The sequence below is a fragment of the Manihot esculenta genome, chromosome 4, assembly GCF_001659605.2.
Source record: "Manihot esculenta cultivar AM560-2 chromosome 4, M.esculenta_v8, whole genome shotgun sequence".
NCBI lineage: Eukaryota > Viridiplantae > Streptophyta > Magnoliopsida > Malpighiales > Euphorbiaceae > Manihot > Manihot esculenta.
Genome location: NC_035164.2, coordinates 4,607,388 through 4,633,925, shown reverse-complemented (window position 1 = coordinate 4,633,925; position 26,538 = coordinate 4,607,388). Strand labels below are relative to the sequence as shown.

The following is a 26,538-nucleotide window of genomic DNA, read 5'->3' as shown; positions in this document are numbered from 1 at the left end:
AGTTAAAAAGAATAATTTAAAAAAAATTAAAAAATTATTTTATTATTTTAGTATTTTTAAATTAAATTAGATTAAATATTATTTTCAATTATTTTTAATATTTCATAATTAATATATTTAATAAAATTATTTTTTATCAATAATTTTAAAAGTAATATAAAAAAAAAGTATATTAGACGGATTAAAATTATTCTATTGATAATCATTTTAATTAAAATAAAATTAAAAAATTATTATTATAAAATTATTGATAAAAATTAAAAAAATTAAATAATAATATAAAAAATAATTTTTAAATATATTTAATAATAAAAAAATAACTTAATAATTTTATAAATTTTTAATTATATAAATAATGATAAAATGTATTGAGTTAAATATTAAAAGTAAAATAAAATATAAAAATAAAATATAAAAATTTTTATGATTAATTTTAAATTTTATTAACGTCACATATTTTAATTAATAAAAAAATAAGATATAATTGCATGATTTTTTTGGCACTCAAATTTTTATGAATGAAAATTAATGAGGAAAAGTGAAGAATATAAAGAAGGAGAGAGAAGCGTGGAGAAAAGGCAAAGTGTAGGAACCACAGAAATGATGGTCTTTAGACAACCGCCCATGGGCCCCACCCCCCAACGCTATCAATCTAACCAACAGCGAACTTTTGCCTTTCCTTTTCATTCATTACTTTGCTTGCTGGTTGGTATTTGACACCGGAGAAATGCAGCAACGAGCATCAATCATTTTTTTTTAAATGACCGTTTAATAATTTTTATTTTATTAATTAAAAAAATATAATAATTAATAATTAATTAAATAATAATAGTAATTAATAAAATAATTATTATAATTTAAAAATAAATTTTGAATATAAATATCCAAGTCCCTACTTTTTCCTTTTATTTCAGGTCTCACACTTACCCCATTGCTCCATCCTCCATGTGAAGTCCTTATCTTTTAAGGCAAAGAAAAATAAAATTTTAAATTAAAAATAAAAATAAATAAATAAATAAAGCAAGAAAATGTCCATATTTATACACTTTCATAATGCTTGTTTCAGTTCCATGGCCAATCCCATAGATGTACCCACCAACACAAACGCCGTCAAACGCCAAGGATTAACCCACAACCACCGCACTCAGGAGGTTTCCGATCTGATCTCTGGTCTGCCTGACCACATAGCTCAACTTTGTCTCTCCTTTGTTCAACCTTCTTTGCTTTTCTCTGTATGCTCTTCATGGCGCCGGCTTATATATTCCCCTGATTTCCCTCCTTTCCTTTCTCTCTACACTGTTTTATCCTCTAACCAAACAGATCATAGTGAACACTCTAATTCAATTCAGTTCTTTAACTTTGATCCTATCTCCTCCAGGTGGGATTCTCTTCCTCCACCACCACCGGACCCACCTCTTCGCCTCCTTCTCCGCCACCCATCTTTTATTTCTCGCCACCTACCAATTCAACTTGTGTCTGTTTCTGGGAATCTCGTCCTCCTTGCTGCCACCACTTACAATTTTTTTCCAGCCCTCTCTCGTCCTCTCATTTTCAATCCGGTCTCTCGTACATGGGCTTTTGGCCCTCCACTCTCCACACCTCGCCGCTGGTGCGCTGCCGGAACTGTCAACGATACCATATATGTAGCGAGTGGGATTGGGTCTAATTTCTCAGCCGATGTAGCAAAGTCGGTGGAGAAATGGGACTTCTTGCTCTATTTAAGCACTAGGAACAAGGGCAACTCTTGGAAATGGGAGAAGGTGAAAGGATTGAAAAATGGAAGATTTAGCAGAGACGCCATTGATGCAGTAGGGTGGAGAGGGAAGCTTTGCATGGTGAATGCAAAAGGAGATGCGGCGAAAGAAGGCTCAGTTTACGACACAGAGAAGGACGCCTGGGAGGACATGCCGGAGGGTATGCTTTCTGGATGGAAAGGTCCGGCGGCAGCCATGGATGAGAAGGTAATGTATATGGTGGATGAAGGCAAGGGTGCCCTGAAAAAATATGATCCTGAGAGAGATGATTGGGAGATTATAATGGAGTCGGAGAGACTTGTAGGAGCACAACAGATTACTGCAGGCGGTGGTAGAGTGTGTGTCGTATGCGGCAGGAGAAACAGTGGTGGGATTGTGGTGGTAGATGTGGTGGCGATGCCAGTGAAGTTATGGGTAGTGGAGACACCGCCGGGATTTGAAGCTGTGACGGTCCATATATTGCCGAGGATGAGCCAGTTACCTCCTTAGCTTGGATTCTTGAAATTTTGATGTTAATGACCGTTGGATTCTTGTTTCATGGCAAGATCTGAGGTGACAGAAAATAATTTTCAAAAAGTTAAAATTTAACTTTTCTACATGAAAATTACTATTTAGTTCTTAGCATGTCAAATAATAAAGATATTCTTATTTCATACAATTTTAAAATTTAACTTTTTAATTTTGTGATTTTAAAATTATAATTATTTAATTTATGAAATGACAAATAATAATATTCCATTTCTAAATTATCTATTCTTATATTACTTTCATTCTTTCTTAGTCTTAAAAAATACAATTTATTTTTTTATTTAATCTGAAATATAAATGAGTTTCTTATTATTATTTACACTCGTCACTAAGTGTAATAAATTTAGAATTTTACTCTCTCAAATTTTATTTTTTATTTAAAACAAACGTAAGAAGAATTTATCTCATTCTTATGATGTTTCACATATAATTAACGGATAATTATTATTATGACTCTAAAATTTATATTAATTAATTAAAATATTTTTATAATTTTAAAATTATAATAAAATACTCTTATATTTTTATTTCATTTAAAAAAGATATTAGTTACTTTCTATCAATTTTACCATTAATTTATCAGTTAAAACAAAATTTTTTTAATAATATGCTATGTAATTTGTCCTAATTAATTAAAATATTTTTTAATTTTAAAATTATATTAAAATATTATTATATTTTTATTTTATTAATTAAAAAGAACACTTATTAATTTTTATTTTTTTTTATCGTTAGTTTATTAATTAAAATTGAAAAGCTTTTTATATGTTCAAATTAACCTCATATTAAATAAAACTCATTATTCACTCTACTATTCGCGAGTCTCGTTAGTTATTCGCGAGTCTCATTAGTTAGTTCACGATCATTTAGATTTTTAACGTTCTATTATTAATTGTAAATATTTATTTTTTAGAAAAAATATGAAAAGAAATATAAAAATTTTATTATTGATTGTAAATATCTATTTTTTGAAAGAAATATGGAAAGAGATATAAGAGAATATAAGAGGAGAATATAGAGACAAATAAAAAATAGTGAGGGGTGAGTTTTATTTTAACAATAATTTATTTATTAGCTTTCAAGGATGTGTTGATCAATATAAACCACAAACTAAAAAGTAAGGAAAATGTTTCTTGTGAGGTTATACATTTATCTTCAATAATATCAACATATAATTAAAAAAATATTAAGAGAAAAAAATAATAATATTTATTGTATATTGATTCACTGTACAAAATAATTATTTATACTTATTAATAAAGTTAAATCATGCATTCATAAATTTAATTCGGTAGTAAATATATCTAAATAAATTTTAGAGATAATAATATAAATTTTTTTTTAAAATTTAAGCTAAATAAAATTAGATAAATAATATTATTTTATAAATAATATAATTTAAAATAATATAATTTAATTAACTATATCGTTATGTCGATTGTCAAGTTCTGTATTGCAATAAATTCATTAATTAATATATAGTTAATTAAATATTTAATTCATTCAAAAAAATAAATATTTCAAGATATATATTATTATAATAGTATTTTATTAGATATAATAAATAACGGTCACGAGTTTATTTTGATAATAATTATATTAAAATTAAATAAAAGAGATTTTAAATTGAACTCTCACAAATTTTCTACCCTCGAGTTTGTTCCAAAATACTGTTTAGTTACTTTTTATGCGCATGACGTTAGCCATATGATGAAATTGCTTTGGCTAAAAAGCCAATTTTTTATCAGTGAATTATACTATAAGAATTAAATAAATTAATTTTTAATTTTAATTTTAAATTTATTTTAAATTATTATTAAAATATTAAATAAAATCATAATTTTTATGGTAATTTTAAAAGTGAAAACTATGCATTATTCATAATGATCGGATAATATTTTAAAATAGTAAATATTAAATTAAATCTTAAGTAATATATCATAGTTCTAAGTTTATTAATAAGATTACTTATGATCTTTAGAGTCTCACACATTAATAAGCAGAAATCAGTACTTGTAATCCCATCATTAATTATGAGTACATATGGTAAAAATCACATGTTACGATATCTCTTTCATTTATAATATAGTATATGTTTCTATATAAGATACCGTATAGAAGATAATTTGAACATGTTTAATATATAAATTTGAGTTCTTTAAGCTACTCATTTTAAAATAGAACTCCATGTGACTGTTAAGACATATAATGTGACTTATTCGCATAAGATCAATGTACTTTAATACAATGATTTCACAATATTATTCTCAATCTCTTCGGAACGACATCTCGTATTATAAGTTTTTAAACTCTCAATTTTATCTACAGATAAAATAAAACTTATAATTGTCTTATATTTTATTATCTCACTAGACAATAAAATCAATATCGTGTGAGAAGGCATTTGTTATCTGTCTGACATACTTCTCATAAGTATATCCCTAATATAAAATAATATATATGAATTACATAATTGCAATTAATAACTTAAAACATTAACTCATTATCTTATTCTCTATGCTAACTTAATCATTTTACAAGACTATTCAAAACATCTTTTGTACCCATCTTCAATAGAAGACCTAAAATAATTTCATGCATAGAAAAAACTTTCATTTTATGTGCATCTATATCCCTAATATAGTAAATTATAACTTTTTACTTCTTAAGAAGATATATCTTGAGATAGATTTAGACTCATTTAAATCTCATCTCTTTTCTGCAAACCTATAGTCTCCCACTTATAGACTATTTCCTTGAAAACATTATGAATAATTTAATATACGTCTAAGATATCTCTATATCTAATTCATGACATTCAGTGTGCTCGCCTGAAGTCAAATTGATTTACTATACTCATAGTATAGAATATATCAAGTTTTGTACACCTCATAGCATATATCTGGCTCCTGACCTCATTTTTATATGTAATATTTTTATTTGAACTCTCTCTTTTATAGTCTTAGGACATAATCTACAACTTAAAACTTTTCCTTTAAAAAAAATGAGTATCCATAGGCTTAAATCTTGCATATCCAATCATCGTAAGATTTGCATGATATATTGCTCTTAAAAAGAGACAATAGTTTTCTTAATGATCTCTTAGAATCTTGACTCTAAGATTATATGCAACTTCTTCATCCCTTTTATCTCAAAAGATGATAACCTAACCTTAACGGTTGCAATATACTTATTATTATTTATAGCTATTAGTATGTTATCTACATACAATGATAATATTGCTAATTTATTGTTTGATCTTTTATGTATATTTCCATGATTTTCATTGATCACAGTGAAATTATAAAACCCGACGGTATTATGAAATCTAATATACCATAGTCCCGAAAACTATTTAAGATCTTAGAATAACTTCAAGAATCTACACACTTTGTGTTCTTGGCCATTTATACCGAAACATGTGGATTGTTTCATGTAAATTTTAATTTTCCATTTGAGAAAAAATAGACTTCACATTCGTTTAATATAATTTAATATTCAAATTAGCAACTAATGCAATTTAATAAAAAAAAATAATCTTATCAAGATAAATCTCGTAACATATTTACAAAATCATTATAATTCTTTCCTTCCTATTGTGTGTTCCTCTTAACTACCAAACAAATTTTGTATCTTTTGATATTGCCGTTAGCCTTGGGCTTCACTTTGAAAATTCACTAATTCTTAATCGCTTTATGTCATAATTGCAACTCTAGATTGACTAACTCTATATTGACTAACTCTTTATTGACTTTATTTTCTATTCCACTGTTTTAATCATTTTTTTTCTTACTTGAAGATCTAAAAGCTTAAGAAACACAATCTCAGCTCATCTTCATCAGGAGTAACAATAAATACTTCCCCTTTAATCTCAAAATGACAACTGAAAATCCTTAGATGACACGTTCATCGTAACTGAGATTGATCTATTGACTCATCCATATGCATGTTACTTCCACTTGGACCAAATTCAATGACTACACTCACTTCAAGATGCAATTATGAAACTAATGACTATATTCATTTGTATCCATATTGCTCCCACTTGGACGTGTCTTTGTCAAAAAATTTCTTTAGCAAAAGCAGTCTGGTCACAAGTTTAAATTAGAGGTAAGACTTATCATATCTCCTTATGCTTGAAAGAAAAAAAAAATTCTAAAAATGTGATCCCCTGTGATTCAATCTCAGTTAAACTTTCAATCTCTTGCTCACTAAATAATACATATCCTTTTAACTGCTCAAAGGTATTTTGGAAAAAACATATTCTTTCCCTTGGTCTTTCAAATTTATATGAAAGTTCATGAACAATTTTACAACCCTATAGTTTTAAAGTCCACAAATAAATTTGTGTTTAGTCTATAACTCATATGAAGTAAAAGTTACTGATTATGTGGGTATTAGGTTAAGTTCAATAGTTATTACTAATAATGTATCACCCCAATAGATCATTGACAAAATTAGATTATCTCATTATTGACCTAATCTAATAAGGTTTTGTTTCTTATTTCTATTACACAATTTCTAAATTGGTCTGATAGAAATTTTCTACCTCAATTGGTTCTTAAAGTCTTTGCTTTTCTATCCAATTGATTCTCAATTAAATCTAAAAATTTAATGAAGCAACTTAAAGTCTAAATTTAATGAGATATCAAATAGACATAATCTTACATAGAATAGTCATAAATTACGAAATACATGTCACCTATGTGTAGCCTCACATACTATAATCACATTTACTAGAAAAGATTAAACACAATAGAAATTCAGCTCTTATTCCTAGATAATTTCAAATTAAGTAATATTTACAAGTGGACATATCTACTTTGTTAATATTACCTAATACGCTTACTTTGGCTACTTGTTACATATCTTTTAACCTATGTGGCCAAACATAACATACCATGTATTTACATCATTCATAAATGTATCTAAAAATACTATTGAAGTTACATATAACTTCTAAGCCAATATGAGCATTCATGAAATATCTAAAACTACTAAAACTTGCACTTAAAATAAGTTTATACCTAATTAATGAAAAAAAAGTTTAATCAACACCAATAGAAATAATAAATTCCATTGAATTTATATAACAAATTGAATATTATGTAGGAATAGAATTTTTTTACTATATATAGCTCGCTAGTGCTTAAACCCTTCACCTCCACTTTGAAATTATTTCCTAACAAATATCAATCTTACTCATAGAAGAAGTCATCAAAATTTCATGAAGGTATTTTTATCTTGTTTTATACAGTTAAAATATTTGACCTTAGCAATGTTTCATTTCTTCTCTTCGAAAGGACTTTTGCTCTTCCTTTTATTGTTGTTTCTTATTGAACTTAACTTTTTCTATTCCATACTATTTACCACCTTAATGTTTTCACTAGTTTTCTTTTCTTCTTTAAGAATTAGAGCTAGTTATATGTACACTTTCTTACTCATTATATTTAAATAAAAATATTCATACTCTAGTTCTAAGAAGTACATAACATCTTTCATATACTTAATATATACGTTGTGGGTAAATAGTATTTTTCATGTGATCTTAGGTATTTGGGTAAAGAGCATATAACTGCTTGAACATTCTATTTGTCAATCAAAATATGACGAGCATCTTTTAGTTCATTCACTATACTACTTATGATTCTAAGACGTATTCTTATATCATGATGAAAACTCTTCTTATAGGTGTCTGATTATGTAGTGTAAACTATAAGATTGATAAGCGAAATTTCTTCAAATCTCACTTTCAGGTACAAACCATATGTTTGTTGTTAGATCGTATCTTTGCAAACTCAAGCATAATAATACCATGCATATTGCTCACTACAGGATGTGAACAGTTAAATTCATTTCTTCCAAACATTATATGCCTTACGGTCCAACCTATACTGGATCGTGTTACACTATTCTAGTATTTCTATAACTAGGTTAAGAGATTTCAGAGCTCCTAGTTCTTTGAGCATATATTGGATTTTTTTACTTTAGATTTCATAATTATCATCATTTAGCTTCTCTCACTTATGAAGATAAGCTAAAAAGATTTGAAAGCAGATATTATTCTTAATCTGAAATAGAGATATTTATGCACATAAGTTAATGTCTTAGTTTATACATACACCAATCTTAATAATAATGAATTATATTAATAATTATTTTACATTAAATTTTAGAGTCGAAAATTCACTAGATAGCCAATTATTGTCTAAAATCCTAATGTATTAAAAAATTAATCATAATTAATTATGTTAAGGTTCATATCTTAAATTACTTATAATTTAAGATTTTTAAAAATTTTATGGTTGATATTTAGAAATATCAATTTATAAACCATATATCAACATATGATATAAAAATAATGAACAATTAACAATTTATAAATAAAATAATATATTATTTAAAATAAATTATCCACATTAGCATTAACAAATTATATAGATAACAATAATTCTCAAAAAAAATTATTCACGTCTAAAATAGACTTGAGATATAAGAACAGAATGTTTAAGAAATACGTGTACAATCCTATCTAGTCGATTCATATTATAGTCAACTTTATAAAATTTTGGCTTAACTATATACTTACTATTAAATCTTTGATAATTCTATGGAACGACACGACATCTTATTTATCATCTATTTAAAATATTTATTAATGAATTTCAATATAAAACGATTGTATAACTATTGACATTTTCTCAAATAGAATCCACAATTCCTTTTAGATTGAAATTAGGTAATATCATTCGTAAAGAAAAATACATCTTCCTTTGTCTTGCAAAGAAAAAATTCAAAAAAAAAAATATCATTAAGATCGATGATAAATTATACTATACGGCTTACCTCATTTGAATTATCTATAAAATTCATCTCGATGATAATCAGTATCTAATTATCTCATCTACTTGAACTCTTTGATCGATAGAAATACTTTTATAGAGTCACGAATGACTTGTATTTCATTTAAATGTGATATTATATTTTTATATATAAAAAAATAAATAAATAACGGTTTAAAATAATAAAAAAAAGCAGTGACATCACCAATAGCAAATAAAATTTTGAATTTTTTAAAAAAATATTATTAAAATAAATTATATAATAATAATAATTTTAAATAAATTATTAAAAATAATTATATAAAAATGTCGAATTTAATTTAAATTTTTTAAAATATCACTCATTAAAAAAATTAAAATAAATTTTGGACCGAAAAATTATTCTTTTTTTTATTATTATTATTTTTATTTTAAAAAATAAAAAATAGGTTTAGGCTGTTCAAGCCTGCATGACTGCGTCAGACGCGCGTACGTGGTCCTATGCTGCACGCTGGGTTCAGGTTCAGTAGCCTAAACTAGCCTCTGGCTTCAATTTTTTTTTTTCCTGAATCCTTTTGGTATAAGATTTTAATGTTTCTAGACTTTTTGTGATTTAATTTTCTCAAAAATTAACAAATCTAGAGTTTGGAATCAGCTGAGATCTACTTTGATTAAAATAATATGTTGTATAAATATTTTAAAATAAAAGAAAATTATATAAACTAATTTTCAATTTTGATAATTTATATTTTAATTAATATAAAACGTAAAAATCATGCAATATATTATTGAAAAGCTTATTTAAAAAATTTTCCAATACCAACTTTACATTTTAAAAAAATAATAGAGTCTAATATAAGAAATTTAAGATATCTACCTAAAATATGTTTGGATAAAAAATAAGCATATGTAATTTTTTTTAAAATAAAATTATGGCATATAAGAAATTCGCCTTTAATACTATTGTTGAAAAATTCATAAATTTTTCAAGATTAAAATAAAATAAATAACAAACTAAAGCTCATCTTGTATTTACAGTCTATGCATAATTGTATTTTTTTACGGACTATGCATATAATTTACAGTCTAAAAATTAAGTGTATTTTATAAGAAATCAAGTAACTAGATATCTACAGATTTCACAATTAGATATCCTTCCATATGAACAAGATGTTTCATATTTACAAGAAAATAGCCCAATAGAAAAAATAATGTCATCAAACTGTTTTAATAATAGATAATCTCAAACTGTTTTTATAATAGATAATCTTTTAGAAAGACAGAGTAAAAGATTATTTTTGACGAAGTGAGAGATTTTTACTAAACAAGAGAACTTTTTCTTAAGAGCTTGGAGAGAACACATAGAAAGACAACCTCTCTTAGTTCACTATCCAACAAACAAGGAATTGGTGGACAATTACGCCCACTACTCACTCATAGTAGTTTTTTTTAATTTATATAAAATAAATTAAAATTGAACTATTATAAATAAATTTTATTTTAAGATTTTTTTATTTTTGCCTCTAATTGTGGGTGTATAATTTTTTTTCTTGATTAAAATTAAAATTAAACCACTTTTATGAAAAGTTATTTTTTTCTATACTTTAAAAATATTATTAATACTATTATATAAATTTATTAATATTTTTATTTTTTAAATTATGATCAAGAAATGAAAATTTTATTTTCTTGAAAATATTTTTTGAGCAGAATACATTGCATAGAAGATATTTTTTAAGTAAAATACTTTTAAAATATAAGTTTTTTTTTTTTATAAATACACAGAAGATAATTTATTTCAAAGGTTAACTCACTCAAGAAGAAATAATTATTTGAAATTTACATCACTTATATTTCAAACTAATGTTGAATATAATGCTAAATATTCAGTTTCATCCTTGCAGTAAATTGAATGTTCATACTAGTCAATTTTCAGCATTTTATTTTAATTGATCCCAAGTTTCAATGTAGACTCAATTTAACATAAAATCAAAAACTTTAAATTACATTTATTGATTTCGTGAATTAAATAAAAAAATAAGAAGCTTAATTTCTTAATTTTTGGGCTAAGTTTCTATTTTTTTTATATTAAGAGCTCAATTTCTTTTTTTATATATATTTTTACGCTCAATTTTTTAGCGTAATTAAATAAAGAGGAGTGATTAAAAACTTATAAAGGATATTATACCATTTCAAACTAATATGAAATTTAATGCACCCTTCATATATATATATATTTTTTTTGAAATAGGGGTTGGGGGAGTCGAACCTTCGACCTTTCAAGACTACAGGATGCACTTTCCACCAGGCTAAGCCTTGGAGATGCACCCTTCATATTTAGAATCAAATACTTTGAAACTGAAAATAACTTATGAAATTTAATATTAAACGGAAGATTGAACTGTTATATTATCTTGAGAAAATTAGTTAAGCCTAATTTATTATCAAAATCTTGCTATTAGAGGAGAAGAACTCATAATTTTAAAAAACACATTACTTAAGATTACAGTCTAGATTACTGAAATAAATATAACGGAGATTCTAAGGGTTACATGTATGAATGTAATTAAAACAATATGTATTTAATTTTTCCTTCATTTATATTAAAAATAATTATATTTATTTCTTAGTTTTTAATGTATTTTCTAGTGTTATAGGTCATAAGAAGTAAATATTGATAGATGAGTCAGTTGCTTAATCTTAGAGATTGTATAATCACAGGTTTGATTTTGCTTTTACTTCCTGTTTAGGTACCGTTTTTCATGTATAAATAGATTGTAATCTTTATTGTGAAATACAACAAATATTATCTTTTTCATCTAGCATGTTACAAGTTGATGATCGGAGATTTAGAAAGAGATAAAGTTTTGGTATGAGTAAGTTTAAATGGAATGGTTCACGCCTTCCTTTTTTATTTATTTTTCCTTATCTTTTAGTGACGCATAACCGCTATCCTGCTAGTGTCACCTGTCGCTATCAGACAAAGTCGTATGTACGGATGTACCTACCTTTTTACCATCGTCAAGCGGCCATTTAATTCTCCTCCGGTGTTTGTGTTGATACGGTTAGGGCTATGCAATCGGTCGGTTCGGTTCCGAACCGAACCGAACCGAAAAAACCGAAAACCGATTTATTAAAATTTTCAAAACCGAAAAAACCGATTATAAAAGTATAACCGAACAGAACCAAACCGATAAAAATCGGTTCGGTTCGGTTCGGTTCAAACCGAAATAACTAATCAATTTCATGAAAGCTGGATCGTCATGGAAGTTCGACGGTCGCCACGAAGCGGCATCGTCATTGGAACGGCTTCATTTCTCGGTGGCGGAATGTCATCTCTGATCTTGAAATTCCCTCCCAACTTCGTGCGCCAGCTCAGCACCAAGTCCCGCCGGAACTGCAGCAACATCGATGTGGCGCAAGTCGTTGCCGCTTCGTGGTCCGACAATTCTGCTACAGGTATTCCCTCGGCGGCGGCTGCCGGCTCCGCTGCAATCCCCGCTACGCCGGTCGATTTGATTGATGGCGATGAGGCGACAGTGGTTCGGGTTTGGCTTGGGTAAATTCGGTTTGCAGTGGTTATGTCCTCAGTTGATCCACAGAAAGATTTCAGAGATTCAATGATGGAGAGGGGACAGGGGAGGCGAACGCCTGGGCCGAGGGTTGGGATTAGAACCGAAATCGGTTATTTCGGTTTGATCGGTTATTTAACACGTTTAAACCGAATCGAACCGAAAATCGAAAAATTTTAAATATACTAACCGAACCAAACCGATCATCCCGATTAACCGAACCGAAAAACCGAAATTAATCGGTTCGGTTCGGTTTTTCGGTTTAAACCGAAATCTGCACAGGCCTAGATACGGTCGTGATATAGCTGGCCTGTTCTCCAACTTCTCCCATCATGTCAGATGAGTTGAGTCCCTCTTGGATGAACTCGGGCTCCGATCGACCCGGTTTATTCGATTGTGGGTTATGTTGTTGCTAATGGCCTAGTTTGCATAGTGAGCTCTGATGAGTTTTAGACCCGACTCTCCTATAAGGGCTCAATTGCGGCCCAAATTTCAGTGGCCTAGGGGTCATCACAAGTGTTAAAATTAATTAAACAAAGTTTTGTAAATTTTAAACATGATCATGAGCCATGGCCTATGCCTTTATATCCCTCTATTTGTTTTGTTCTATCTGAATTTTTTATATCATTAGAAAGTAGAAGTGTAAGAATTTTCACCCATAGATTATTTGCTCCATTTTAGGTTAAAAACAAGTAAGATATGGGTTTCTAAACTTTGTCAAGAATTATAAAAATGTAAAAAAATAAGAGTCAAATTTTAGAGGTTAAAAGAAAATCCCTCAAAATAATATTCACCTCTATAATAATTATTATTTTCCTATAATAAATAGTAAAACCAACCCAAAAGAGGCTGATCTCTCTCTCACACGTATGCTCGGAAACACATCCTCTTTCTTCTCTCTTTTTTCAGAGCTTCTCCTTCCTCTTTCTTTTTCTCCTCTGCTTCCTCTTCCTCTTACTCTCCTTCATTATTTTCTTTACATCCCTATCATTAAAATCTTTTTTAATAATTTCTAAATCTAACTTGAATGTTGGGGTCTCCACTCTAACATTCTCGATAGACCCTTGACTATTTTTTCTATATTTTGCAGATGCTTCTTGAAGATCGAACATGAAAAGATCTATATGAAATCTCAAAGTCATTCGCTTCTAATCAAATCCATCATGACTCGTTGAACTACTCATCAAATCAAACCACAATCTATGTGTCCGCATCTAATGACCCCATAGGATCTCAATTCATCAAAATATATATATATATATATACGAACGATATATTATTTCGTACTCATATTTACAAGAGGACTTCCTTATGTCAACAATAGGTCCACCTTTACGTTTTTAATTTTAACTCAAGACACTAGGATGTATAAGGCTCCCTGTGACAATAATTTCAAATTGTTGTATTTAGTGTTTAATCAATTGAAATATTAATATTTAGAAAGAAGAAATTACAAAAATTAAGTTTTACGACTTTAACTAACAACCATTAGAACAACTATCAACATTAAAATAATAAAAATAAATTCAATTCAAGCTCATGTATTTTTACGTCTTAATGCTTTCGTTAGTAAGTTTAGATTTTATAAAAAATATTATTAAACTTCTCGATCTTTATAAATTATAATTATGAGTTAAATAATTATATTTTTATAAAAATAAAAATTTTATTTTATCTTTTAAAATATTCGTCAAATAAACTCATAAATTTTTTATGGATTTAAATATATCTTTCAATTATTAAAATAAACAGTGTTTTAAATTTTTTAAAATATACATATGAATAAATATATACCGTTTAAAGTTTAAAATGAGACTATTAAGTCTATTTAACTTTTTGAAATAAATAAAAAAAAGAAAATAATTAATAATTTACTCACTTTAAATCCAAGAGAAAATTTTCATAGTGTATAAGATTTTCATTAATTATCTTATATACTCGATATATAACGTCACAAGAATGATTTTAGGATAGAAAATTGATAATTCACTCTTTATTGAATGATTTAAAAATTTCTTTATGGATTTATTATCTTTTCCATGGATACCATCATTAATTTAATTTGATCTAATAAAATTTGATTTTGATTATTTCATTGAGAAATTAATAAATAATATAAACTGATAAATATCACTAAAGAATATTAATTACAGAACAATGTGAGAAAATATATATAAAATATTTGAATTTAAAGTAAGAGCTCATACGATGTATTTTAAAAATTTAAGACTATTTAATATTTATATGTTCTCTAGGAATATATTTGATTTATAATTATAATTGAAGGTTGGTAATGTGAAATCCAGAAAAAGATAGGGTTTGATATGAATGAATAAGTTTAGTCTGAATGAGTCACACGCTTCCCTTCTTTTATTCATTTTTTTCTTATTCTCTAATGATGCATAACCGCTGATAACTCTCAATCTCCCTGGGCTCCATATCCGATAGATATGGTTCTCCCTCGTCCCCTATTATATGGATCTGATTCCTTTTTGGGCTCTCTGATGGGACTGTCAAATGGGTCTCTCCATGTTTCCTTTGAGGAAAGGACCTGCAAAACAAGGGAAAAGGGGGTCAGGGATCCACCGGGGATGCCCCGGCGGAGACCCTCTGACGTTCAAGTCAGGTTCCATGAATTAGAGGAGTGTATTCAGGCAAGAGTTGTAGAGAATATAAAAATGGAGTCCAGGCAGGAGAGGAAAAAGAAGAAGATACCCCCTTGCAAGAGAAGACCCCCCAGTATATAGTGCTTCTTGTCCTTGTCACTCAGGCCCGTACGTACGGGCGTGTCAGGCACCTGCTCCATGCGTAACGGCCATTTAATGCTCTCCAGAGCGCATGCGGGTAGGGCTGGTGAGTGATTGGGCCTACTCCCTTATGGGGCTTGTGCTCATATCTGATCCGGATCACCCTGGGTTGCCGGCCCAGGCTCGTGAAGTCGAGCCGCCTCTCGAGCGTATGATCTGATGGGCTTTAGACCTGTGGCCTTCTTTTTGGACCCGACCTTATTCCTGGGCTAGGAAAGATCTGGAGGTTATCAATTGCCCCTTTACCTCCTCAGCAGTTATTCCATGACTGGTGAGGGGGTAAATACTTAGGCTCCACTAATGACCGTGCAGCTCGAGAACGGCTCTTGTCAAAACGTCCTTTACTTGCCTTATTATTTTTTTATCTCTTTACTTTGGTGTTTAAATGTATGGTGATCTGGAGATGTGTATTTGATGATGAATGATATTTCACTTCGGCCTGTGTCTCATCATTATTTTCTACTCACATTGTCTTCTGGTTTTGTCAACTTTACTTATATGAGCTCAAACGTCTTATCCCTCTGGATGTAAACTTTTGGCGATTAGTGCGGTCTGAGCTGTGTGCTCCACTAGGATATGGAGCTCGGCCTTTTGTCGTCTTCCTCTCCCAGGGGCATCTTTGCTAAGTATTTGTTTACTGTGAGCTAACCCGAGCTGTGAGCAAGGTCTCTTGCTTTCGTTTATCCTTTTGTTTTTTCTGTATTTGCAGGCCTTTTCATGTAGGGTGCTTGGCTCTCTGGTATGTCTTCTATATTCAGCTTTATTCAGCTTGGTTGTTAACTTATTGTGAGTCCGTTCATACTGCGGATTAAGGAGCTCGGATTTTTGTTCTTTGCTTAGGCATTTACGCCTATAACTTGTGATGTTGCCTGTGCTACGGGCTCAGGAGTTCGAAATTTCGCCTTCCACACATTTGATGCCCCGAGCTCTTTTGTAAAGTCAGACTTGATTTCTTGCTTTCTTGTCGAGCCTTATACGGGCTGTGTTTCAGTCTGACTGCTTGTTTGTTCGGTTTTAACTTTTTCTTTTATAGGCTCACAGCCCTGTTGGTGCAGACCTAGAGCCCCTCCAAGCTTCTGGGGAGATCGACCCTGGATTGCAGAGGTCGGACTATCTGTTTTGGATTTGACCGTCTTGCCTTCTTTATTTTTTATCTGAGCGTTAGACTCTCGTGTATGTTTTTTGCCCCCGAGTATTTATGGGATGTCTGCTCTTGAGCGTTTTGCGAGCTCTTTGTTGCCTGGACCTCTCTCTAGGCCAGCTGAGTTGGTTTAGTGCTAGCAGTCAATTCTCGAGGTCGGTGCCTCTTATGATTGCCCTTGATTCTCTGTTTGGTTTTGTATTTTGGTATGCAGTTAAGGTCTTCTATGGCTCAGTGAGATCTTCTTTTGCCAGGACCTCACTGAGATCTTCTATGTCTTAGTGAGGTCTTCTTTTGCCAGGACCTCATTGAGGTCTTCTATGTCTCAGTGAGGTCTTCTTTTGCCAGGACCTCACTGAGGTCTTCTATGGCTCAGTGAGGTCTTCTTTTGCCAGGACCTCATTGAGGTCTTCTATGTCTCATTGAGGTTTTCTTTTGCCAGGACCTCATTGAGGTCTTCTATGTCTCAGTGAGGTCTTCTTTTGCTAGGACCTCACTGAGGTCTTCTATGACTCATTGAGGTCTTCTTTTGTCAGGACCTCATTGATGTCTTCTATGGCTCAGTGAGGTCTTCTTTTGCCAGGACCTCACTGAGGTCTTCTATGGCTCAGTGAGGTCTTCTTTTGTCAGGACCTCACTGAGGTCTTCTATGGCTCAGTGAGGTCTTCTTTTGCCAGGACCTCACTGAGGTCTTCTATGGCTCAGTGAGGTCTTCTTTTGCCAGGACCTCATTGAGGTCTTCTATGTCTCAGTGAGGTCTTCTTTTGCCAGGACCTCACTGAGGTCTTCTTTTGCCAGGAGATATTGGGGATCCTGGTCTTTGTTGCTCCGGGAGATCTTGGAGATCTTTGCCGGCCGTTTTTATTTTGTTTTCCCGGGAGTTCTAGGGGATCCCGGTCTTTGTGCTCCGGGAGGTCTTTTAAGATCCTCACCGGCCGTTTTTATTTTATTTTCCCGGGAGTTCTAGGAGATCCCGGTCTTCGTGCTCCGGGAGGTCTTTTAAGATCCTCACCGGCCGTTTTTATTTTGTTTTTCCAGGAGTTCTAGGGGATCCCGGTCTTCGTGCTCCGGGAGGTCTTTAAGATCCTTATCGGCCGTTTTTGCTCCGGGAGATCTTTGAGATCCGCCGGCCTTGTACCTTCTTGAGGTTTTTCATAAGATTCGGGCTCTTTGGCCTTACTGTCGTTTCCAGGCTCTTTAGCCTTGCATGGGATTCAGGCTCATTGGCCTTACTGTCGCTTCCAGGCTCTTTAGCCTTGCATGGGATTCAGGCTCATTGGCCTTACTGTCGCTTCCAGGCTCTTTAGCCTTGCATGAGATTCAGGCTCATTGGCCTTACTGTCGCTTCGTCATCTCAGCTGGTTTTGTGCCTAACTGAGGTCTTGAGCAAGATTCAGGCTCATTAGCCTTACTGTCGCTTCGTCATCTCAGCTGGTTTTGTGCCTAACTGAGGTCTTGAGCAAGATTCAAGCTTATTGGCCTTACTGTCGCTTCGTCATCTCAGCTAGTTTTGTGCCTAACTGAGGTCTTGGGCAAGATTCAGAATTCTTTCTGTAAAATAAGAGCTTGCACAGGGCGTATATAACGAGGATGCTCGTTGTTAATTCAATAATATTTATCAATAAATAATATGTCACACATGTCACTTAGTTTTATATTTCAGATGGATGAATGCAAGTATTAACTCTAACATTGTTAACCCATGCAGTTTTAGAGATGCAATAAACAATATTTTGCATGTGTAAATTTCTCCAGGATTTTTCAATCTATAAGATGCAAGTAATTATCAGGATATCTAAACTCATAGAGGTATATTTTAATTAAATTTAGTCTTACTATTTATATACGAGCATGCCTTTTAATAGTCTATGAAATCATTTGTATTCAATAATATTTACTTAAAAATAACTGCCAATAACTAAAGGCATTCTTGAAATTCTGAAGCAAGATAATAAATATACACAGCAAAGTACGATTTGGGTAACTGGAGCATACATATATATCACGAGTATTTAAAATAAGTAATTAAGGGCCTGTAAATTTTTCAATAATAGTTATGCTAATGACACGTGGCAAGTTATGTGTACCTTATTTCAATAGTCAATTGGCATGCTTATGCCTCATCCTTCAGTGAAGGATGCAATACAAAATTCTGAGAGCCTCCACTGAACTATGGGCTTGCCCATGAACGGAAGAAATTTCATAATGTGCAGTTGTCACTGTACATTGTTGATCTGCAACTTGAGATTTTTTCCGCCAGCCATCAGCTTCTTGAGTACTAAATCTTCCTTTACCACGATGATCAGCTCTACTGTGCAAGCCCTGAGTTGACCTTCTGGGGATGGTCGTTCCACTTGCTATTGTTGATTCAAGATTCCTATCTCCAACAAAAAAGCAGTCTTCCTGTGGGGCAGAGTTGATAATTCCACCAATACAAGTCTTTTCATGAGATGAAGTCTCAGTGCCTGCCTCATTTGTAGAATGACCAGCAAAGGCATTATCGGCTCGCAATTTATTATTTTGTTCCTCCCCACTAGAGACAGGTTTAGTATCATTTCGTCCATCAGAAGTCCATGACTTTGCATTTAGACCTTCTATTTTTTATATATCTTCAAATGCGTTCAATTTCCCCCCCACTTTTAGGTGATTTCACTTTTGTGGGCCCCCACTTTAAGGTGATTTCACTTTTGTGGGGACAACTTTTTGATTGTCAACAGCCTCAGAAAAAGCTTCTTCAGCAGGTGCGATTCTTCTTGCATTGATATAAATGTATATGTATTATTGGCAGACAAAGAAGCAAACAGAGAGGACACTTGTCCTGCTGTTATAGGCCCTAGCCCATTCACGCGTTCACCTTCCTCATCTCCTTTTCCTTTCTCTGTTTGGTTCCCGAGAGCATTAAAATGCCTCCCAAATACTTGCTGGACTCACTACTCACTCTCTTACCCAATACAAGCCACCAATTAACAAGCCTCCTCCTGCAGAGAGATACGCCTCAGTTGACCCAACAGACAAACACCATGGACTCCCAAAGAAGTGGCCACCCAGTTCGATTTATGGATCGATAGGAGCTGGTGATCATCAAGAGAAGGCATTCCCTAATAAAGACAAGCCATGAAAACGCAAGGGAGTGACGCCACCACACAAGCCTGGACACCCCCTGCAGTTGGTACAGAGGACGCAACATACAGGCCACCAGCAAAAAAGAAACCCCCACTATACAGCCACAGGCCTCCGTCATCCGATTAAGCGCCCAACGCTAGAACTGGCCTATTCAATCAGAGGTTGAAGGCTTGCCGACCTGGTAATCTAACCGACCTATCGAGCTCTTGATTGTCCGACCTACGGGCTTGACCATGAAGATCCTCGATGCTCTAATCAAGCGTTCCTTCGATGCTCCGCCCAGCGAAGTTGTTTCCTGCGAGAGACAATTTGGTGAGCTCGTCAAGCCTGGAAATCTGAGGTGAAACAGAGCCACACAGATTTGATTCTGTCAACTCCAATGAAACAATACGCCCTTGAGAGCAACAGACTCCAACCCATGAACAAATTGATCTTGGATTTGAGGAATTCCACGTTGTCGACTTGGCCGACCTGCTCAGTCGGCCATTGTGCTTCGCTAAATTCAAGTTCGAAAATTGCACTTGTCTTCAAGCTGGCCAACATCAACAACATCATTCCCTCCGATCTGAAACGCGAGTCCGAGCTCAAGCCTGCTCCGACCTCGAACACAAATCTAATTTCGAGCTCGGGTCCAACCTCAACTTATAATAATACTGTAATTGCTGGATTTCTTGAGCTCCTTTCAGTCCTGCTACTCCAACCAGCCGACCAATCTATTTTCCCAAATTCACTCAATTCGGTTGACTTGTTAATTCGAATCTTGAGGACAGTCTGGCCATCTGACCCAAAATGCGAGACCGACTTCAAGCATAACTTCGACCTATTCATGTGGTTCAATATTCAGTCGGGCTCGCAATGCTCATTGGGAACCTCTTGTTGGTCTGCTGAAGTTGCCCTTTCCAAACTTGCTTTATCGACTTGTTTGGGCTTTTCCTCCAACCTCTTTCCTTCTTCCTGAGCAGATGCGGATCTGCGTGGCCATCGGGTCTTCATTCACAGGAGAGCCCTCTCAACCTTAACAATTTCGTGCACGACTCGCTGGACTTCGGCGACTCGCTCAACTTCAGCAATCCCAGGCAATAGTAGCACTCCAAGTGCATGCACAGCCGACCCGCTGGCATCGCTAGCCCGGATTGCCGATGACAGGACAACCTTTGTGCTTCGCCGGCTTTCCTTTCCTCTGCCGGCGCATACGAAGTCGAAGGCATCGCAAGAGACCCCGCGATCTCCCGCAGTTGTCTTCCCCGTCCTCGAGATGACTGAGCTTTCTCTATTGTTATAACGCACGGCTTCGGGCTTCGCCGATGACACCCATGACTGGACGCTACCTTGGATCGTCACCTTCCCGCGTTGGCTGTCCCGACGCCGTTCACCAGGCATGAAGTCACTGTTATCATAAACTCAAAGCAGCAGATTCCCAATCTTTCACTCTTTATGTGGATCTCAATGGGTGGATCTGGAAACTTTAGAGATAATAAAATCGCTTTCGTTTCCCACAAACGGCGCCATTTGATAACTCTCAATCTCCCTGGGCTCCATATCCGATAGATCTGGTTCTCCCTCGTCCCCTATTATATGGATCTGATTCCGTTTTGGGCTCTCTGATGGGACTATCAAATGGGTCTCTCCATATTTCCTTTGAGGAAAGGACCTGCAAAACAAGGGAAAAGGGGGTCAGGGGTCCACCGGGGATGTTCTGGCGGAGACCCTCCGACGTTCAAGTCAGGTTCCATGAATTAGAGGAGTGTATTCAGGCAAGAGTTGCAGAGAATATAAAAATGGAGTCCAGGCAGGAGAGGAAAAAGAAGAAGATACCCCCTTGCAAGAGAAGACCCCCCAGTATATAGTGCTTCTTGTCCTTGTCACTCAAGCCCGTACGTACGGGCGTGTCAGGCACCTGCTCCATGCGTAATGGCCATTTAATGCTCTCCAGAGCGCATGCGGGTAGGGCTGGTGAGTGATTGAGCCTACTCCCTTATGGGGCTTGTGCTCATATCTGATCCGGATCACCCTGGGTTGCCGGCCCAGGCTCGTGAAGTCGAACCGCCTCTCGAGCGTATGATCTGATGGGCTTTGGACCTGTGGCCTTCTTTTTGGACCCGACCTTATTCCTGGGCTAGGAAAGATCTGGAGGTTATCAACCGCCATTCTACTATAATGCCACATGTCGCTATCATATAGAGTCGTACATATGAGCGTACCTGGCTGCCTATCATCGATGGCCATTTAATTTCTTTTCAGCGCTCATGCTGATAGAGTCGGGGCATAACTTGGCCCACTCCCCTACTCCCATCACGCCAAAGGAGCTGGGTTCTTCTCTGATGAGTCCAGACCCCGATCAACCCGACCTACTTCAACTATAATGGGTCAATTTGCGTAGTGGCTTCTGATGGATTTTGAGCCCAACTCTCTTGTAAAGGCTCGACTGGGGTCTGAATGCCAGTAATTCAGCGGTTATCAAAGGCCTTATTTGATATATTTAAATAGTTGAAAAGTTTGTTTGAATCTTAAAAAATTTAAGGATTTATCTAACTATTTACGAATGTTTTAAGATCTAATATAGACCTTTTGCCAAATGTTAAAAGTTAATAATGCCAACTAATTTTTTTTCTCATAAAATTAAAAGTTAAGTTACATATTCCACTTTTAATACCCAATATTCCATTATTGATTGAATTAAATATAGTTAAAAGGTAATCTATAAGAAAGTTCTTAATATTTTATAAAATTCAAAAAATAATCCCTCGCTAAATTTTATATAATTAAGCTCAAAATTCTTTAATTAAAAAAGAAAAGAAAAGACCTTCAAATTTGACATGAACTAGAGCTTGAAACACCCTAAACCTAAATGGTAAACTCATGTTTCGACTCCGATAGATTCTGTGGAGAATAGTTACATAGCCAAACTAACTTATTATGAAAAATTTAGTAGACGATTATTTTATGGATTTTATTAAATTTCAGGGACTTTTCTGTAAGTATCCTAGTAAACATAGCTTCGTCGCTGGGCCGAAACGTGGAGCGACGGCCCACTTAAGAGCCTGACTGGCTGATAAATTCCCCAAAAGCCGCCAGCCTTTTCCATCTGCATATTGCCTTCGGGAAATTTCCATTACCACACAAGCACCGAAAAGAAATAAGTAATCTGTCTCTCTAATTTTTTAGGGTTTCCGGTGCACCGTCCCTTATGTTTCCTCCAAACTCTCTCCATATCAGACCTGGATTTCTCTAATCTCTCCGATTTCGTCTAATCGGTCCTTATATACTCTTAATTTTTTAGTTTTTTCGTTAGAAAGCAAGAAATTATGTTCTTAATCTCTTCATACTCCGCTGTTGTTACCGTTGTTATCTTCCAAAATCTCCGTGTTTTTGGACCCGGTTTGAATCCTTTTGCTCCTTATTGCATTGCCAATCACTCCTTTGCTTCTCGCTAATTTCTTCAAAAAAACATGTAAATTTATTGTCTTCAATCGTCTTCTTATAGTCCTTCTCAAGCTTTTAGGGTTTTAATTGCTGGGTTTTCCTCATAGATTGTGTTTTGGTGATTATTTTTGATATTTGATTGATAAATTGGAAGGAAGAAAAAAAAAAATGCCCCAGGAGCGGTTCGATCCTGTATCGGTTTTGTTGCCGCGTAGTTTGTCGAAAAGACGGAGTCTTAGGTCAAGGGTCGATAGGGATGATCGTGGTTGGACTTTGCTTCATATCGGTGCTAAAAAAGGTAATCTCAAAGAGGTACGTTTATTCTGTAATCTCCATTTCTTTTCCTTTATTATCAATATTTGATTTGATGATAGTTGAATTTCATTAATGTTTCTTGTGGTTAATGTTTTGGGATGGAGGGATTTAGATTTAAGCTTTTTGTTTTAAATTACCTGAAAGAGTTTTAGATTATATGTATATCTGTTTGTTGATTAGATTCACGAGTGAGTACCAAAACATTGTTGGATATGACTTTACCTTTGATGAAACAAGCTTACTCAAATGTAAAGTGAAAAATTTTATGAACACTAGGAATTTGACGATTTCAATTCAATCTAAGGCATTGTTTTCTAGGAAAATATGTTTGGTTTTGACAATCTCACTAGCAGGCTGGCAGGGACTTGCAAGAATTTTAAAAAATGGGTGTCTGTGATAATTCAAGAGGTAGAAAAAAATACCTATACTTGTGGAAGTTGCCAGAAATAATTCAAGAAGTTGACAACTTATATACCATTTTTCTAATTCAGGGTTATTTGACATCTCATTGGCTTATTTGCCTGTATTCTACAAGTTTAGAAACTCTACTCTCGATGTGCTTTTGTCTCATTTGTGCTGCATATTATCAAATCTATATGCTGCATAGGGAATGAATAAATTTCAAATTTATTGCATTTGTGCCATTTTCTGTACTCAAGTTATGTTGCATTTGCAAAGGAATTATTAGAGGAAGCAGGGCTATGTCATTCTATTCTACTACAAGCAATTCTTTATTTCCTTTTAGTTTTGGTACATAAATTTTTTTGCACATGCTGATATTGTGTTCTCTCATTTGGTTTATCTCTCTCTATTTTTTTTTAAAGTATTTGTTTGAACTGGTCCTTGTAGTTCATTTACCGGACTCACTTTCATTTTGAAGGGTTCAAGCAGCAAACTTTTTGACTGCATTTGAGCTTGCAAGGCTTCAATAGGTCCGCAAAATTGATGACCTCTAGGGCGTTTGAGAATCCTTATATATTGACAGGCAAATGAAGTGAAAATGTAGAATAAGATGTAATATCTACTGACTTGCCCTTATTTTAAATGTGTTCTTTTGGGAAAAAGTTATCCTACTATTGAGGATTAATATGTTGAACTACAGAGTTTCAAGATTTTAGGATTTGTTCTTGTTAAGCTTTTTGTTCTCTTTTTGGTGCGTGCTTCTCTTGGCTATTTTAGTAAAAATTAATCTTCAGGGGTAGTCATATTTTTATCAAGTATTATATGTCGAAACACACATCCCTAACCAGAGTCTTCGGTTCTTAGTCTTGAATGAAAATTTTCTTAGATTCTTGCAGTTATTTATTTTGTATTTAAATTTGGTTGAGTATTCATACAACAACGGTTGTTGCAAATTGGGATTTCAAGGTTTCTTTGAACTGGGTTTTGCTGTGCTCTTTCATAGGCTATAGGCTAAACTGCATGGTAGACTGATTCTGAGGTTTTCTGCTTCCCCCTTTTTCATTGCTTATATCTTGATTCATGTATAACAATTGTAGCAATATTCTTATATCCTGAATTATATGCCAGTATATTCTTCATTCTTTTGTCCCATAGTTGTAGTTTGGCCATTATTGGAAAAACCTTATTCCATTATTAGAGAGTTGATCATTATGTTGGATATACACTTAGATTAGTGATTTTAAGAGATTTTTGCAGTTGTAGTCGAAAGAAGTAGAATGAAAATTTTCTCATACTCTCGCAGTCATTTATGCTATATTTATATTTGGTTGTGGATTCATACAACAACATTTGTTGCAAATTGGAAATTCAAGGTTTATTTGAATTGGGTTTTGCTGTTTTTTTTAGTCTATAGGCTGTATTGCATGGGCATGATTTTATTATCCTTAGGTTTTCTGCTTCTCCCTTTTTCATTGCATATATCTTGATTCATGTATAACAATTGTAGCACTACTCTTATATCCTGAATTATATGCCAGTATTATATTAAGAGAAGCAAACATTCTTCATTCTTCATCCATCAATTGAAATGTTCTTGTAACAGGTGAAACGGTTACTAGATGCGGGAATGGATGTTAATGCACCTGCATGGGGTCCGAAATCAAAAGGAGTGACCCCTCTCCACCTAGCTGCCGAGGGAGGGCACCTTGAGGTTATGGATGAATTGCTTGAGCGTGGTGCTGATATTGATGCTAGAACCTGGGGTGCATGTGGCTGTAAGTATATTCAGCTAGTGTAAATTCTTTGAGGATACAAATTGTTATTTGTCTCTCTTTTTGTTTTTTGTTTTTTTTCTCTCTCTCTCTCTCTCCACTCACATGCTGATGTGAATGCATTTCCTTATCACAGGGACTCCACTTCATAGTGCAGCAAAAGAAAGGAAGAAGGAGGCAGTGAAATTCCTTCTTGAGAATGGAGCATTCTTGCCGGATGACATAAATGATATCAGATTTAATCCACCACTCCATTACTGTCCTGGTCTTGAATGGGCATATGATGAGTCGAAGCGTCAGCAGAGAGAAAACGTGTCAGCAGGTGACTCATCCTACGAATCTGAAAACTAATGTGGTCTCATTTGCAAGCCCATTGTGCTTGCTGTGATATACTAAACGTTTCTGCGTTTCTATTGGTGTTGTATGTCTTCTGGTTACCTGGTAAGTTTCAAGTGTTGAACTTATTTTCTTCAAACACTCCAGGCAATAATGTTAGAGTGAACAGTTGCATGTGTTTTTGAAGTTTGTCTGTCTCTTGGTCTGTAGACAAGCTGCGAAGATATGCAGTGATTGGTTATCGTTGTGTTAAACTTCTGTTTTGAATATTAATCCATGGGTTGTATTTTTGCATTTCTGTTGAAAGAATTTGAGAGTGTGTTGACAATTAATGAACTTTAACACCAAAAATTTTCAATATTGGTCATAAGTATATGGAACCCCAATCCACTGCTATCCCAGAAAAAGGGTCCGAAAAAAGGCATTGCATTAGGGGCTTTTTCATTCATCTAGTCGCCTGAGTTTGAGCATACCGTTGGGACTGGAAAGCGATACTTCCTTTCTACAATACCTTATACGGGTCATAACAACCATATTGAAACTT

The 26,538-nt window shown here is 33.4% G+C and overlaps 2 protein-coding genes across 2 annotated transcripts; both read left to right on the top strand.

The window, feature by feature from the left end:
* The first annotated feature begins 1,037 nt into the window (after positions 1 to 1,037).
* Positions 1,038 to 2,408, top strand: LOC110613204 (F-box/kelch-repeat protein SKIP25). The gene has a single exon (XM_021754224.2). The coding sequence runs from the start codon at positions 1,071 to 1,073 to the stop codon at positions 2,241 to 2,243; it is 1,173 nt and encodes a 390-aa protein (XP_021609916.2). The 5' UTR covers positions 1,038 to 1,070; the 3' UTR covers positions 2,244 to 2,408.
* A 20,415-nt stretch (positions 2,409 to 22,823) lies between these two features.
* Positions 22,824 to 26,288, top strand: LOC110613755 (phytochrome-interacting ankyrin-repeat protein 2). The gene is made up of 3 exons (XM_021755047.2): positions 22,824 to 23,481; positions 25,490 to 25,661; positions 25,795 to 26,288. The coding sequence occupies exons 1-3, from the start codon at positions 23,338 to 23,340 to the stop codon at positions 26,007 to 26,009; spliced, it is 531 nt and encodes a 176-aa protein (XP_021610739.1). The 5' UTR covers positions 22,824 to 23,337; the 3' UTR covers positions 26,010 to 26,288.
* Positions 26,289 to 26,538: the final 250 nt, after the last annotated feature.

Bases quoted from the DNA above. Each gene is read 5' to 3' on its own strand.
- LOC110613204 (XM_021754224.2), top strand. From the start codon at position 1,071: ATGGCCAATCCCATAGATGTACCCACCAACACAAACGCCGTCAAACGC.
- LOC110613755 (XM_021755047.2), top strand. From the start codon at position 23,338: ATGCCCCAGGAGCGGTTCGATCCTGTATCGGTTTTGTTGCCGCGTAGT. The intron at 23,482-25,489 runs GTACGTTTATTC...TTCTTGTAACAG, and splicing joins AAAAAGGTAATCTCAAAGAG to GTGAAACGGTTACTAGATGC. The intron at 25,662-25,794 runs GTAAGTATATTC...TCCTTATCACAG, and splicing joins AACCTGGGGTGCATGTGGCT to GGACTCCACTTCATAGTGCA.